This window comes from Gadus morhua, chromosome 6, assembly GCF_902167405.1.
Source record: "Gadus morhua chromosome 6, gadMor3.0, whole genome shotgun sequence".
NCBI lineage: Eukaryota > Metazoa > Chordata > Actinopteri > Gadiformes > Gadidae > Gadus > Gadus morhua.
Window position 1 is genome coordinate 6,930,303 of NC_044053.1, and position 12,799 is coordinate 6,943,101.

General features: G+C 38.6%; 1 protein-coding gene across 2 annotated transcripts; it reads left to right on the forward strand.

Annotated features, from left to right (window-relative positions):
- Positions 1-15: 15 nt before the first annotated feature.
- Positions 16-11,667, forward strand: sec14l8 (SEC14-like lipid binding 8). 2 transcript variants are annotated; one of them, XM_030359697.1, is made up of 12 exons: positions 16-225; positions 739-814; positions 1,773-1,816; positions 3,330-3,392; positions 3,661-3,849; positions 5,031-5,126; positions 5,720-5,780; positions 6,362-6,445; positions 7,109-7,215; positions 9,522-9,682; positions 9,951-10,120; positions 10,413-11,667. In XM_030359697.1, exons 1-12 carry the CDS (start codon positions 172-174, stop codon positions 10,610-10,612), a joined length of 1,305 nt encoding a protein of 434 aa, XP_030215557.1. In that variant the 5' UTR covers positions 16-171; the 3' UTR covers positions 10,613-11,667. The 2 variants fall into 2 exon arrangements, with proteins under 2 accessions (XP_030215557.1, XP_030215558.1); XM_030359698.1 differs by having other exon boundaries at positions 9,543-9,682.
- The last annotated feature ends 1,132 nt before the right edge of the window (positions 11,668-12,799 follow it).

A 12,799-nucleotide genomic window follows, 5' to 3' on the forward strand; every position in this document is an offset into this window, starting at 1 on the left:
GCCGCGCTCCGGAGTCGGGATGAGCGCCGGCGCCGAAGTAGCATCAGACAGCATCGTCGTATCAGGCAGTAACCCGATGAGCAGGTCGCATATCGGGCTGCAGAACTGCGAAACGCCTTACCATTTTGGATTAAAGTCTCCTTCGGATAGCTGTATTTTACGAAAGGCACTATGAGTGGGGTGGTTGGGAACCTAAGTCCTAAACAGGCCAGCGCCCTGGAACAGGTGAGTTTAGGCGAATTAGTAATTTAATGTAATGTGTGTAAGTGTTGTTGATTGTAATTGCACCCATTTACATAGCGTTATCCAAGCATGCTTTATTATTCGTGTGTGTCTTGTGCTGTTATAGGATTTAAGCGTTTCTTAAGAAGCATTTAGAATGTGGTACGGCAAATGTTTATGTGGTGCGTAGTTTGGATAACATTAACTATATTATTAGGATGTGAAACGCTGTCCTTTCCTCTGACATTACCCACATACATCGCCCTTTCAGTAGATGATATTAAATTGCTATGCAGGGCATTATCCAGTCTGCATGAATATTCTTTCAGGATAATTATTATGTATGTTTTAGAAGACCGAGAGCATGATTTAAATAGAAAGTCTCTCACACAATATTTATATTATTGTCACACCTCGGTTGTGTTCAACTCAAACTCTCTGCCACTCTCAAATGTATCATTTTCTCTCTTATTCTCTTTGCCTCTTTCTTTCTATCTCTTTGCCTCAATGGTACAGTTTCGAGAGCAGGTCAGTGACCTTCTTCCTCAACTGCCTGCACAGAGTGATCACTTCCTGTTGCGATGGCTAAGAGGTAAAATAAACCAATGGTTCACCTGTTGCATCACGCTCATTGCACTCCACACAGTTAATGGCTATGCAGGGATCGGTTCAACAAGCCATGACTGGCCAACTCACACACATGTTTAAACCAGGGCACTAACAATGGCAATAGAAATCTTGACATGTAAAGGCTCGCTAACCAGGCTGGCTTGGTGACCCACCTTGTGCGTCAGCCTAATCCATGTTTAATCTGATTAAAAGTGAAAATTTCTACAGACTGAACCAACTCAAATCCAACACACACACACACACACACACACACACACACACACACACACACACACACACACACACACACACACACACACACACACACACACACACACACACACACACACACACAGAGAGAGAATTAGCACAAGCTTTCTGTAAATTCATTTTACATTTGATTGTGTTTTGACTGGCAAACAAGACTTTTAGTAAAGCACCCAAAACAAATATAATGCATTATATACTTGACTAAATAAGTGAATAGTTTCTTCTTTTTTTTTAATTGAGGAAAGAAATCCCTATCCCTTGCACATGAGCACATCAAAATACAAGTATGTGACTGCAGAGGCGAATGAGGTCCAATTTGACCTGTGAACAAGCACACTTCTTCACTTTTGGGTTTCGGAGGCGGGGTCTATAAGGAGAAGATAGGTTTCCTTTTGTATCCAAAATAGACACTTAAACAGACTAGGGCTACAAACTTACCATGGACGAGTAATTTGTGAAGTTATGAGGATGCGCGATTTCATTCAATTCAATTGTACAGTCTCAAAGGGCTTAACAGGCCAAATATTGATGACATCCCCCTGACACTGGCCCCTACAAGGGCAAGAAAAACCTCCCTTAATCAGCAAGGAAGAAATCTTGAGAAGAAACACATTCAACTGTCCAAATCAATTTTTCTGTTGTCCTTCCTCTTTTTTTCTCTTCCTTCTTAGCCCGAAACTTTAATCTTCAGAAGTCTGAAGCAATGCTACGAAAGGTAAACCCCTCAAAAACTGTCTGTCTGTCTGTCTGTCTGTCTGTCTGTCTGTCTGTCTGTCTGTCTGTCTGTCTGTCTGTCTGTCTGTCTGTCTGTCTGTCTGTCTGTCTGTCTGTCTGTCTGTCTGTCTGTGTCTGTGTCTGTGTTCGCGCGTGTGAATCTTTCTCTGTGGGCTAGGTTGGCTAATGCTGTCTTTCAAAATGCAAATTATTTTTGAAAGTTCCTGTTTCAAAAATGTCGTCAAGAGAATGTAGTATTGCAGCTATAAGCATATCCCGCACAATGTTCTTATTCTATAAATTGAAATTTAGAAGAGAAACAGCTAGTGAGATAAACCTTTTTCCTATTACTAGGATTGTTTATTATGAGTTAGGGAAAAAACTAAAACAGAATTAAACACAATGTTGCTTAAAGCTTACATGTCAATATCGCAGTTATAAGTCTTGCTTGAAGGCTTTAGTTATTTTGTATTAATTTATTGATTTGATAAATATTAAAATATTTATATAAAATCTAAAAATCTGTCTGCTTGTAACCTTTGCACAAGAATAACATCAAAAATAATATTGTCAACAAAATTAAAAACAATATTTCATCCAATATTAAATCCGTTGTGTTCTCAACATTGCATAGACCTACATAGCAGCATACATAAATAGTTTGTGTATTTAGTTAATGATGGAGATGATCCTCTGTATGCTGATACCACCAGAATTAGCTTCAATAATCTTGTAAGCTAATCAACACACGACACCCTATGCTACTGGGAGCCCAGCACAGCCTGCTGTGAACCTACTTATTCTTTGTTCCATGTTTGCGGTTCGATTTAATGTATTTTACTTACATTTGCGAAAAATCGGGGTGAATCAAAGACTAAAAACCTAATGTTGAGTTGTTTTCATACACATGAAAACATTTGAGACGTTTTAGTAAAAAATGTAATTGTTTCAACAAATGGCCACAAATGCCCCCGATATATTTTTGAATCCATACTTGAAGCCAGACACAGAAAATATCCTTAATTATTTTTTGCATGCAACATCCTCTCCCCATTCTATCTGATGGGTGCCTGTAATGGATTGATATGACACATTGTTGAGAAATTCAAAGGATTTATAAAGATGGGAATAAGATGCCCTGGACCCAGGATTATTTGTTATATCTGTATACAGAGAGAAGTACATTCAGCTCTGGTTCTGAGGTAAACAAAGAGGAGAGGTTTATAGGAAAAACCCAATGAACAGTGGTCATGGTGGGATGACATTCTGTGACAATAACATTTATTATTTGCACCATTGTTTATGCTAGCTGTCTGACAAAGTTGTACGTGTGGAACAGAGAGGGCTTGTGTAGACACATGCAGGGAGATAGGGCTGTCTGCACGGTGGAGTAAAGGAACACAAGTGGTCAGAAAAAGGAAGCTGTGTAATATGATATGGTATCATGATATGGGGATTTGATTTATATTAGGATTTATCTGCTGATGCTAACCCACTTCTGCTTCCCTCGACAGCACATGGACTTCCGAAAACAATTGTATGTTGATAAAATCATAACTGAATGGAGGCCTCCAGAGGTAAATTATTCAAGACCTTCTGAGACACTTGTAGCTGCAATTGCACCTTGCTTTATGACTGTTGATTCAGCCAGCGGCATCTAGGAAGTGATGTTGTTTTTGTAAGATAAAACTCCATGTTTTTACTGTGATTAAAAATAAATAAATGCTAATACATTAAAATATATGCATTTATTATTCTGGCATTTATTATTAACAATAAAAAATATATATATATCTAAATAAAATAATCTGTAGTTGATACCTGTTGTATTTCTACCACGGGCAGGTGTTGGAGAAGTATCTCTCTGGAGCGATGTGTGGTTACGACCGGGAGGGCAGCCCTGTCTGGTACGACATCATTGGCCCGATGGATCCAAAAGGTCTCTTCCTGTCTGCGGCCAAGCAAGACTTCATCAAGTCCAAGATCAGAGATTGCGAGATTCTGCAGAAGGAATGTGACCTGCAATCCCAGAGGGTAAACGGCAGACGCATATCAACATAGAAAGTGATGCCACGCTTCAGGTCCTCAGAAGTAGTATAGGTGGCAGATAGGGATATGAGATAAGATTAAATCAATTATCGGGATAAACGTTGGAACTTTTACTTTTTTCTTTTAGTGACAAGTACATTATTCATCCTTGACAGGAAATTGGTGTATCTTTCACGATATGCGGCTCAATTTCAAATAGTCCATGCAGGCTATCCCATTATTCCACATATCATAGTAAGCATAATGTAAACCGAAACTAGTCTCTTACCTTGCTATCTGACGATATGTCGATATCTTCATTTTATGACTGTACCTTACCACTCATACCAAGATAGTATACTGCACGATAGCATTGCGGGTACAGATTTGAGTCATAATCTCAGTAATCTGTATCAGCAAGAGAAAAGCACTTTTAATGGTAAATAAATGGACTGCATTTATAAAGTGCTTTTCTAACCAGTGGTCACTCAAAGCAATTTGCCTAATATTAACCCATTCATGCACGCATTCACACACCGATGGCGGTGTCAGCCATGCAATGCGACGGCCAGCTCCTCGGGAGCAGTTAGGGTTAGGTGCCTTGCTCAGGGACACCTCGACACTCAGCCATGAGGAGCCGGGGGATCGAACAAGCCATCTTCCAGTTACCAGTCAACCCGTTTTTTTTGGGGTTATAGCACTTCCATATATCAAACCAACACCAGTATCTCGTGTGAGGCTTCTGACTTAAGTGGTAGTCGGAAGAATCGTGTCATGTCTGAGTCACTTACGTGGAACACGCTTCTCAACATCTAAACACGGATACTAAAATAACATTCCATGGAAGGCTCCGTAATTTGCCTTGGTTTTCTCACGGGGGTCTTGGCTTGACATCTGAAAAGCTGACGGCTGTCTGACTCAAGACAAGAGGCTGCTAACCAGAAAATGTACATGGTGCAGGTTTGAGGATCAGCAATCTGAAACACCTACCTGAACACGCGTTTGTATTCCTAAACACATTTGTGTTTAGAAAGGACAGAACACACTACCCAAACACACATTTGGCTTCCACAAAATGTACCAACAGTTAAGATCTTGGAATGCTATTTGCCTGGCTGTTTTTTTGTTGTCTTTTATGTTTTTTTACTTTGACATTTGATCAGTGTATTCCTATGTTTTTTTTCTAGCTGGGAAAGAACATTGAATCGATCACCATGGTCTTTGATGTTGAAGGTTTGGGGCTGAAACACATATGGAAACCTGCCATTGATACATTTTCAGAGGTACACACACACACACACACACACACACACACACACACACACACACACACACACACACACACACACACACACCTTCCCACATCATAGAAAATAATAATTACGATGTGTTACAAGATATGTAACACATTGTAATAATAAAATACTAAATAATTAAAGGTCAATATAACTGTGTCTGCCCAAGACCAAAACAATATCAGCCACGCTGACAGCGTTAGTTCTTTTCACATCTTTTTCCATTGCTAAATGAAGCCCTGGGATGACCCCATATTAAGATAAGATAAGATATCCCTTTATTGTCTGATTTATTATGAAATTGTCCTGCCTCTCAATTGCCATAGTTAAACATACAAGAGACAATTAGACGGACATACAATCATAAAGTGGGTGCAGTAAAACATACAACGCACGTCGATTGACCTTTTGTCATTAAAACATGAAATATAACACAGGAAAACATTGTAGTTCCCCCTCCCCCAGTACAGAACTAAATCACTGCTAAAACATCCCAGATATCAGGTGATAGTACTTCAGAAAGAAAAGTGAAGGAGTTAAAGGGTTTCAATACGTGCCTTGTTTATATTCTATATTTAAAGATCCTCCAGATGTTTGAAGAAAACTACCCCGAGCGGCTGAAAAGGCTGTTTGTCATCAAAGGTACAGCTTTTGTTTGTTTTTTGACCATTTTGGATGTGGATAGTAAACAAAGGCATGGAGCAGTAAACATATGTATACACAGTGTCTTCGTTCCCATCTGGTCCAAACAGTAGACCCTCTCTTACCATTTCTGCAAGCATTGGATTGCTTGGAAGAACTTCATTAATCCCCGACATGAAATGTAGCAAGTCATAGCAGAAGTACTGGACAATAATAATGATTAAAGAGATTTAAATGTAGATATATGCAAAAAGAAAACATACAAAAAGATCTACAACAGAATATATCTTTATGCAAGATATGTAACACATCGTAAACAGAATGCAAATGACCACATTATTGACCAATGATGTATTGAGATGTTTTAATTATAAATGTTTGCTTTTGTTTGTCTACAAGTTAGTTTGTAGTTTTGCCTTAAATCATTTTTGAACTATATGCTGAAATACAATTCGGTGTAGCATAAATAAGTAAGTATAAAAAAGCATTATAGTGAACACAACTGATAGGAAACTACCCATGCATTGACAAGGGAGCCTTTTCCTTAAAAGTAGTTTGACAATGTTCTGCTTCGTCCACAGCCCCAAAGCTCTTCCCCGCAGCCTACAACCTCGTCAAGCACTTCCTATGTGAGAACACGCAACAGAAGATCTTCATTCTTGGGGGTAGGAATATCCATCATAATTAACATTGACAGTTCAGTTTGCTCCTGTTGGTCCTTAATGGACCTCTCCTATCTCTTATGGCTCCCACCTGTAGCAGAGAACACAGAAATATGGGCCTTATGCACCTAGTGGCCATCGTGGTTTTAAACAATAGCTGGGTTAGGGAACTTAATGCGGGATTCCCACCAAGCTAGCATTTAGTACTGAGATGGAACCTAGAGGCAATTCAGGACTAATTTAGGCTTTTTCCATGCTTCTGTCAGTATGCAATATATATAACACACGGCACTCAAGATCCATGTCCATGCTTACTTGTAATGACAATGTGTTTTCTGGGGTCGAAGGTAAAGTTCCGAAATAAACTGAAGGAAATGTTTCTTACACCGACGTGTTTATTTTAAGATTGGATGTAGTATTAAATAATAGAATCCCTTAACCAAAACATACAATTTACTAGCAAGGCACCAGAGGCCTGACTGACTGACATTGTGGTTGTGTGTGTGCATGTGCGTGTGACATCAGTAGAAACTATCAATTCCAATCTGATCGTATAAAGCATGCCAACGAGGAACTGTCATGCAGTATCAAAGGCAAACTGTCATAAGGCCTTTCCTGCCACTCTACTCCCATTCATTCTCGCTCCCTCTGCATGTTGTTCCACAGCCAACTGGCAGGAGGTATTACAGCAGTACATAGCCCCCGAGGACCTGCCCGCCATCTATGGGGGCAAGCTGACAGACCCCGACGGAGACCCGCGCTGTCGGACCCTGGTGAGTTATCCCTCGAGTCTCGGGGTACACAGCGTAGAACCGATCTGTTGTTGCTCTTCCGCAGTGCCAACATCAACATGATTCAGTTTTGCTGGTCAAGTGAACAAAGGGAGAGAGACCCTTCTAAACGGTCAGAGAGAGTTTAAAACGAAGGCCTAGTCTAACCACCAATCCGTTTTAACAACTTCTAACAAACGTCACAAGGCAATTCCCTACATGGACATATTCAAGGGGGAAAACTATGTGAAAACAAGTGAAGCCATGTCACTGTTTTAACTTGTGTAACTTGACCAGAGAAACTGTTCATCCCAATGCAAAACTGGTCCTGTTGTTCTGTTGCATTTTAGAGCTTGGCTTCCATAAAATGCATCTGAAAAGGTTTTTACTATGAGATTTCGTTTTTCAGCTTTCTATTTCAAACCAACGACATTCTTATCAGTTCCACACAGATGGTTCTAATTGTCCGAAACGTAGAAAAGTCTTATCTCAGCAGTACACCGCCAAAACGTCTTATATCAGTACACTGTCAAAGAGGTTAGCGCAGCCGTAAATTGCCTTTTTGCATAGCAGCTTAGATTGGATGGTCATAGCATCTGCTGCTTGAGAACCATATGCACAGTGTGTCCCTGTAGAAGATACAGCCTCCCCCACAGCTGCTTGAGTAGCTCCTCCCTCACAGACTGTATTCTAGATTAGCAAACTGACTGGAAGTCTGTTACTGTTCTCTATAGATTAATAATTGGGCCCAGCACAGACATGAGGAAGAGAAGGAATGATTTTTTTCCGTCCTGGATGTTTTTGAAGAATGTAGTGTAGGATCTTTTTTGTCCAACCCCTTTTGTCCATTTTGTTTTGTTTGTTTATTATTTTTTAACACTTCAAATGGAAGGATTTGACAGTTTCTATCGCTTTGTATTGTACTGTATAAGCTAAGGTATTTGCATACATTGTGTCATTTTGAATCATGTTTTGTTGCCTTTTATGTGGGCTTGTGTACCCGTAGAAGAGGTTTATTTCATGAGGTCACCATAGTCCAAACTCTAGGCTCTGTATAGTGTAGTTGTTGAATCTAACCACTCCCAAGTCTAGAGTAATGGTGTGTTCCTCAATCCTCGGACGCCAGACTTCCGAGTCAAAAGTCGAAGATCTCCCAGCAGTGATGACACTCTCAACACTTGATTACATTGCTACTTTATTCTGGTCACCAATCTATGCATTGCATGGTCTTGCTGTGCATTTCGGGCTGGTTTGCTAAGAGGCTAATGTAGCTAACAATAAACGACTAGCCTATTTCAAGACACAATCACAAAGAAGAACAGGAACGCTATAAATGCTCCGAGACCGGAAATTACGTCAAAAGTGCAACTCGGAAGGCTGCCGTCCGAGGATTCAGGAACAAACCATAACTTTGACAAATTATCAGATAGTACAACCCACTATTTGATGATTGAAAAATTTAGCTCACCTCATTTATTCTTGTGAAGATAATGTGAATTTAAAATAATGTAACTAAGAGCCTTGGTGCTATTCTGCTTATTTAATCATATTTACTGAACACAAACCTGTTTTTTTAAGCAAGATAAGGTTACTCTGTTTTGGCCAATTGCTTCACTCTGTGTTTTGCACTCGTGTGATTGGCTCATCGTGTGTGTGTGTTGGAGGCAGATTCTTTTATTTATATTTTCTCACCATTTTCTCAGGGTATATCAAGTTTGTTAGTGTTTGTGACCACAAGACTATGAACATGATTTATGAGTGAAAATTACTTTGGAATTAGAATTGAATTAGCTTTTCAAAATGTGACAAAAACTGTGTAAATCCATCTAGCTCGTTTATCTTCTTGGTTTAGGGAACAGAAGCAAGTGAACAATAGTATGATTAAAGAGACTTTACGCTCAAAAACCTGTCATCTCTTTAGTTTATTTTAGATTAAAGAAGTATTATGTACTTGTAAATCGCTTGTGGATAGCATTTTGGCTTCCCAGCATCAGTGTGATTGGGATGATATAAATAGAATTGCTAAAAAGGGGAAGTTGCTCTATAATCGTATATCTTGGAGTGATAATGTGCTAAATAACAAAGACAAGATATGATAAATCATGTTGCATTATTCATCCTGACCAATCTAAATGTGCGACAAAACAAGTAAGTCATGCAAATTTATTTTGGATAAACTATTTAGGCAACTCATGAATATCTTTAAAGATAATGATATTAATAATAATGGATGATATTATCATATACATTTGTCATGATAATTATAATTATTATAATTACAATTTCTGTGTGTGTGTGTGTGTGTGTGGGTGGGTGTGGTCTGTTCCCAGCTCCACTTTGTAGCCACAGTGCCCAAGTCCTACTATGTTCGGGACCAAGTTCAGCTGAACTATGAGCAGACAGAGATGGTGAACCGTGGCTCGTCCCTGCAGATGGAGTATGAGATACTGGCTCCTGGTTGTATTCTCAGGTCAGATCTCTCCCGTATTATATTGGTTCATATCACATTGGTTCTGTAAACCAATGGAACTGTATTGAAGAACAAAAATCACAGAGAATGTGTACAGCTATCTCACTTTTTTTCAATATTATGGGGTGTCATATAATCTGGGTGTAACGATGATAAGGGACTATACAAATACAACTGTCTTTACTTGAAAGAGCTTGTTTATGGATTGTTGAAAAATATGAATAAACGTAAACAATAATGTTTACCTGCATTTTCCATCTCGTCATAGGTGGCAGTTTGCCAGTGAGGGGGCTGACATTGGCTTTGGGGTGTTCCTCAAGTCCAATAAAGGACAATGGCAGAAGGCATCACAGATGACAGAGGTTGTTCATAGCCAGCGCTACAACTCCCATTTAGTGCCTGAGGAAGCCTCACTCACCTGTCAGCAGCCGGGAGTTTGTAAGTGTGCCTCTGTATTTGGACTAAAGGTGGTTTCATCAATCCATCGATGTCAACTCAAAGGGTTAACAATGTGCTTCCAGATACATTTGATCCATAGTAGAGCACAACATTATAATTAGAATACGCTTTGGAGCACCTGCTAAACTATGTCATACCTTTTTCGTACGTGGCTTTTCTAACCCTCTTTTATCGAGATCCAGTATTTAGAAAACAAGGTTCTGCTCGTGGTTTTGAATCCAATATTTTGATTTTACTCCCGCTTACGCCATATCTATTTGTCTATTTACAGATGTACTCCGCTTTGACAACACTTACAGCCTCCTTAAGTCCAAACGAATCCAGTTTACTGTTGATGTCCTGCTCCCTGGCCAATTGCAGTCCCCGAAGGCTGGTGGCAGTATCCAATCAGAATCGGTGAATGGGCTTGGCCGAGATGAACCCAGAAATCAGATTGTTGTGGACCAGACTGCATCCGCACAAATGGCTTGAACCCCCTGATACTTGAATATGCTAGGTCTTTTGTTGGCCCTTTCCAGAGACCCAATCCACACACACTCCAAATCCTAAAGACGTTGATCTGATAAATATATAATTCCAGTTGATTATATGTGACCGATTTGATTGTTTGAGGAAATGAAATGTATAGTTGATATACTCAGTCAGCATTCAGTCAACTCATATATTTTCCACCAACTCATTTTGTCTTGATAATTTATGTTCGATATTGACATCGATAATATTTTCAGAATATACAGTATTATTTTTGTTGAAACATAATTTAAAGGCAATATTGTAAACTTTGTTATAAACTTTAAATAGGGTGCAGTTTAGGCTGTTATTTATTTTTATTAATGGCACTGTTATGTGTTTGTTCTCTGAAAATGTTTGAATATAGGTTTTAATCTTGTTCATCGAATGAGAATACTTGTACAGGGTACAGCACTGTAAAGTGCTGTACTGTTAAGTGAAACAGGCATACCAATCCATGTATATGGCGGTAATTAATGGTATGTAACGACAATTATATTGTCGTTATATACATTGTGCTCCCGTACATGCATGGAAATGTGTGAAGGGTGATTTAACAGAAACCAAATATGTGTCCAATTTGAATAGCTTTTAAATACTGGTATAATTCTGGTCGATATCTATACTGGGCTTCATGTGATTTGAGATTGTGTTATATGTTAATAGATGCAAAAACAAGGAAATCAAATCATGCACTGAAAAATATGTGAGTCAGTATATAATTAGTATACTATTTCCGAGTTATAAAATAGCTATTTTATTAAAACAGCATTGGTTGAAAGGGCCTTTCCAACCATAGGTCAGAGTGATTATCATTGTGAAAGAATTTCTCGTCCACTCGATATTATGCTCTTGCTCCATATACATAGCAAACAAATTGTTTTAATTGCTTCAAATATTTCAAGTTTGTAAGTTATGTATAATGTTATGTATAATTTCTGACATGGCTGGACTATGCACAGTATATAATGTTCAAATATAAACGTGAATAAAAACATGAAAAAATATATTTCTGAGTTACGGTTAGGGTACCCTTTATTGGGCTTAGGGGTCGCTATCGCTCATTAGCGACCACTAAAGCTCACAACTATTATTTCCTAAAAAACGGCAAATATTGTTTCATAAGTTATGTATACAGGAATTGTGTGTGTCAAACTCATTGTTTCATAGCATGGGCCTTCCCAAGGTACACGCATTAACGGGCTTTAGAGGAAGCAGACAGTCGTTAGAGATAATTAATCTTGATGACGATATAGCCTTTTGTCTGTATTTATCTTCCGCTTTTTAGCAGACAGTCGTTAGAGATAATTAATCTTGATGACGATATAGCCTTTTGTCTGTATATTTCTTCCACTATTTTTGTAAATAGGCTATTTTATTTGTGTTACTTATAATCTTTCTCTTGTTTTGTATTTTGCAACATCTCTTAGTCGTCTTTCAGTTGCTCTTGCTACACCTATAGTCGACGATATTCAATATTCACTCCTATGTTGTTTGCCTGCTGAATGCAATTTATTTGCTTCTCAAACGTTTTATTTCTTTCTGCGTGTAGTGTCATAGATCCGTAGCGACCACAAGGGGGCGCACTGCATTCATGAAAAGTGAGGCATTTCATTGAAGCAAGTAGAGAATCTCTCTTCCAACCTGTTGCACCGTTTTCCGTTGTCCTTTGTCCTTTATACCTGCTACACAATAAAACAATGTTTGGATAAGAATATCAACTTCAATTTCATTAATCTTCTCGTTTTTACATAATGTTATATATTCTACAAATATTTTACTATGACATTTCTCATCATGTAAAAGATTGAGAGGCTAACGCATTTACTTATTACCAGGCAAGAAGGAAAAGAACGTGGCCACTTAGGCCTACGTTTTATATTATATGATATTACTATAATATATATGATAATAGTAATAATATCCATAGCAATTATACCTTTGAAATTGATACCGGGTTGAATGTTTAGCATCTTATTGTAGACGCCGTTGCATTTGATGTGATAAAAGACCTGTCATTGCCTGTCATTGCAGACATGAAGACATGCTTTAAACACGGGACATGTGTCTGCTGCGTTGTCTCTTTAAAATTTCCCTCAGCCAATGTTGAGAAATAAAAATAAGGGGGCTCGCTCAAGAAATTCAAAT

Excerpts from the sequence above, each read along its gene's own strand:
- sec14l8 (XM_030359697.1), top strand. The coding sequence starts at position 172 with ATGAGTGGGGTGGTTGGGAACCTAAGTCCTAAACAGGCCAGCGCCCTG. Across the intron at positions 226-738 it reads AGGCCAGCGCCCTGGAACAG|TTTCGAGAGCAGGTCAGTGA; the intron begins GTGAGTTTAGGC and ends TCAATGGTACAG. Across the intron at positions 7,216-9,521 it reads ACCCGCGCTGTCGGACCCTG|GTGGGTGTGGTCTGTTCCCA; the intron begins GTGAGTTATCCC and ends GTGTGTGTGTGG.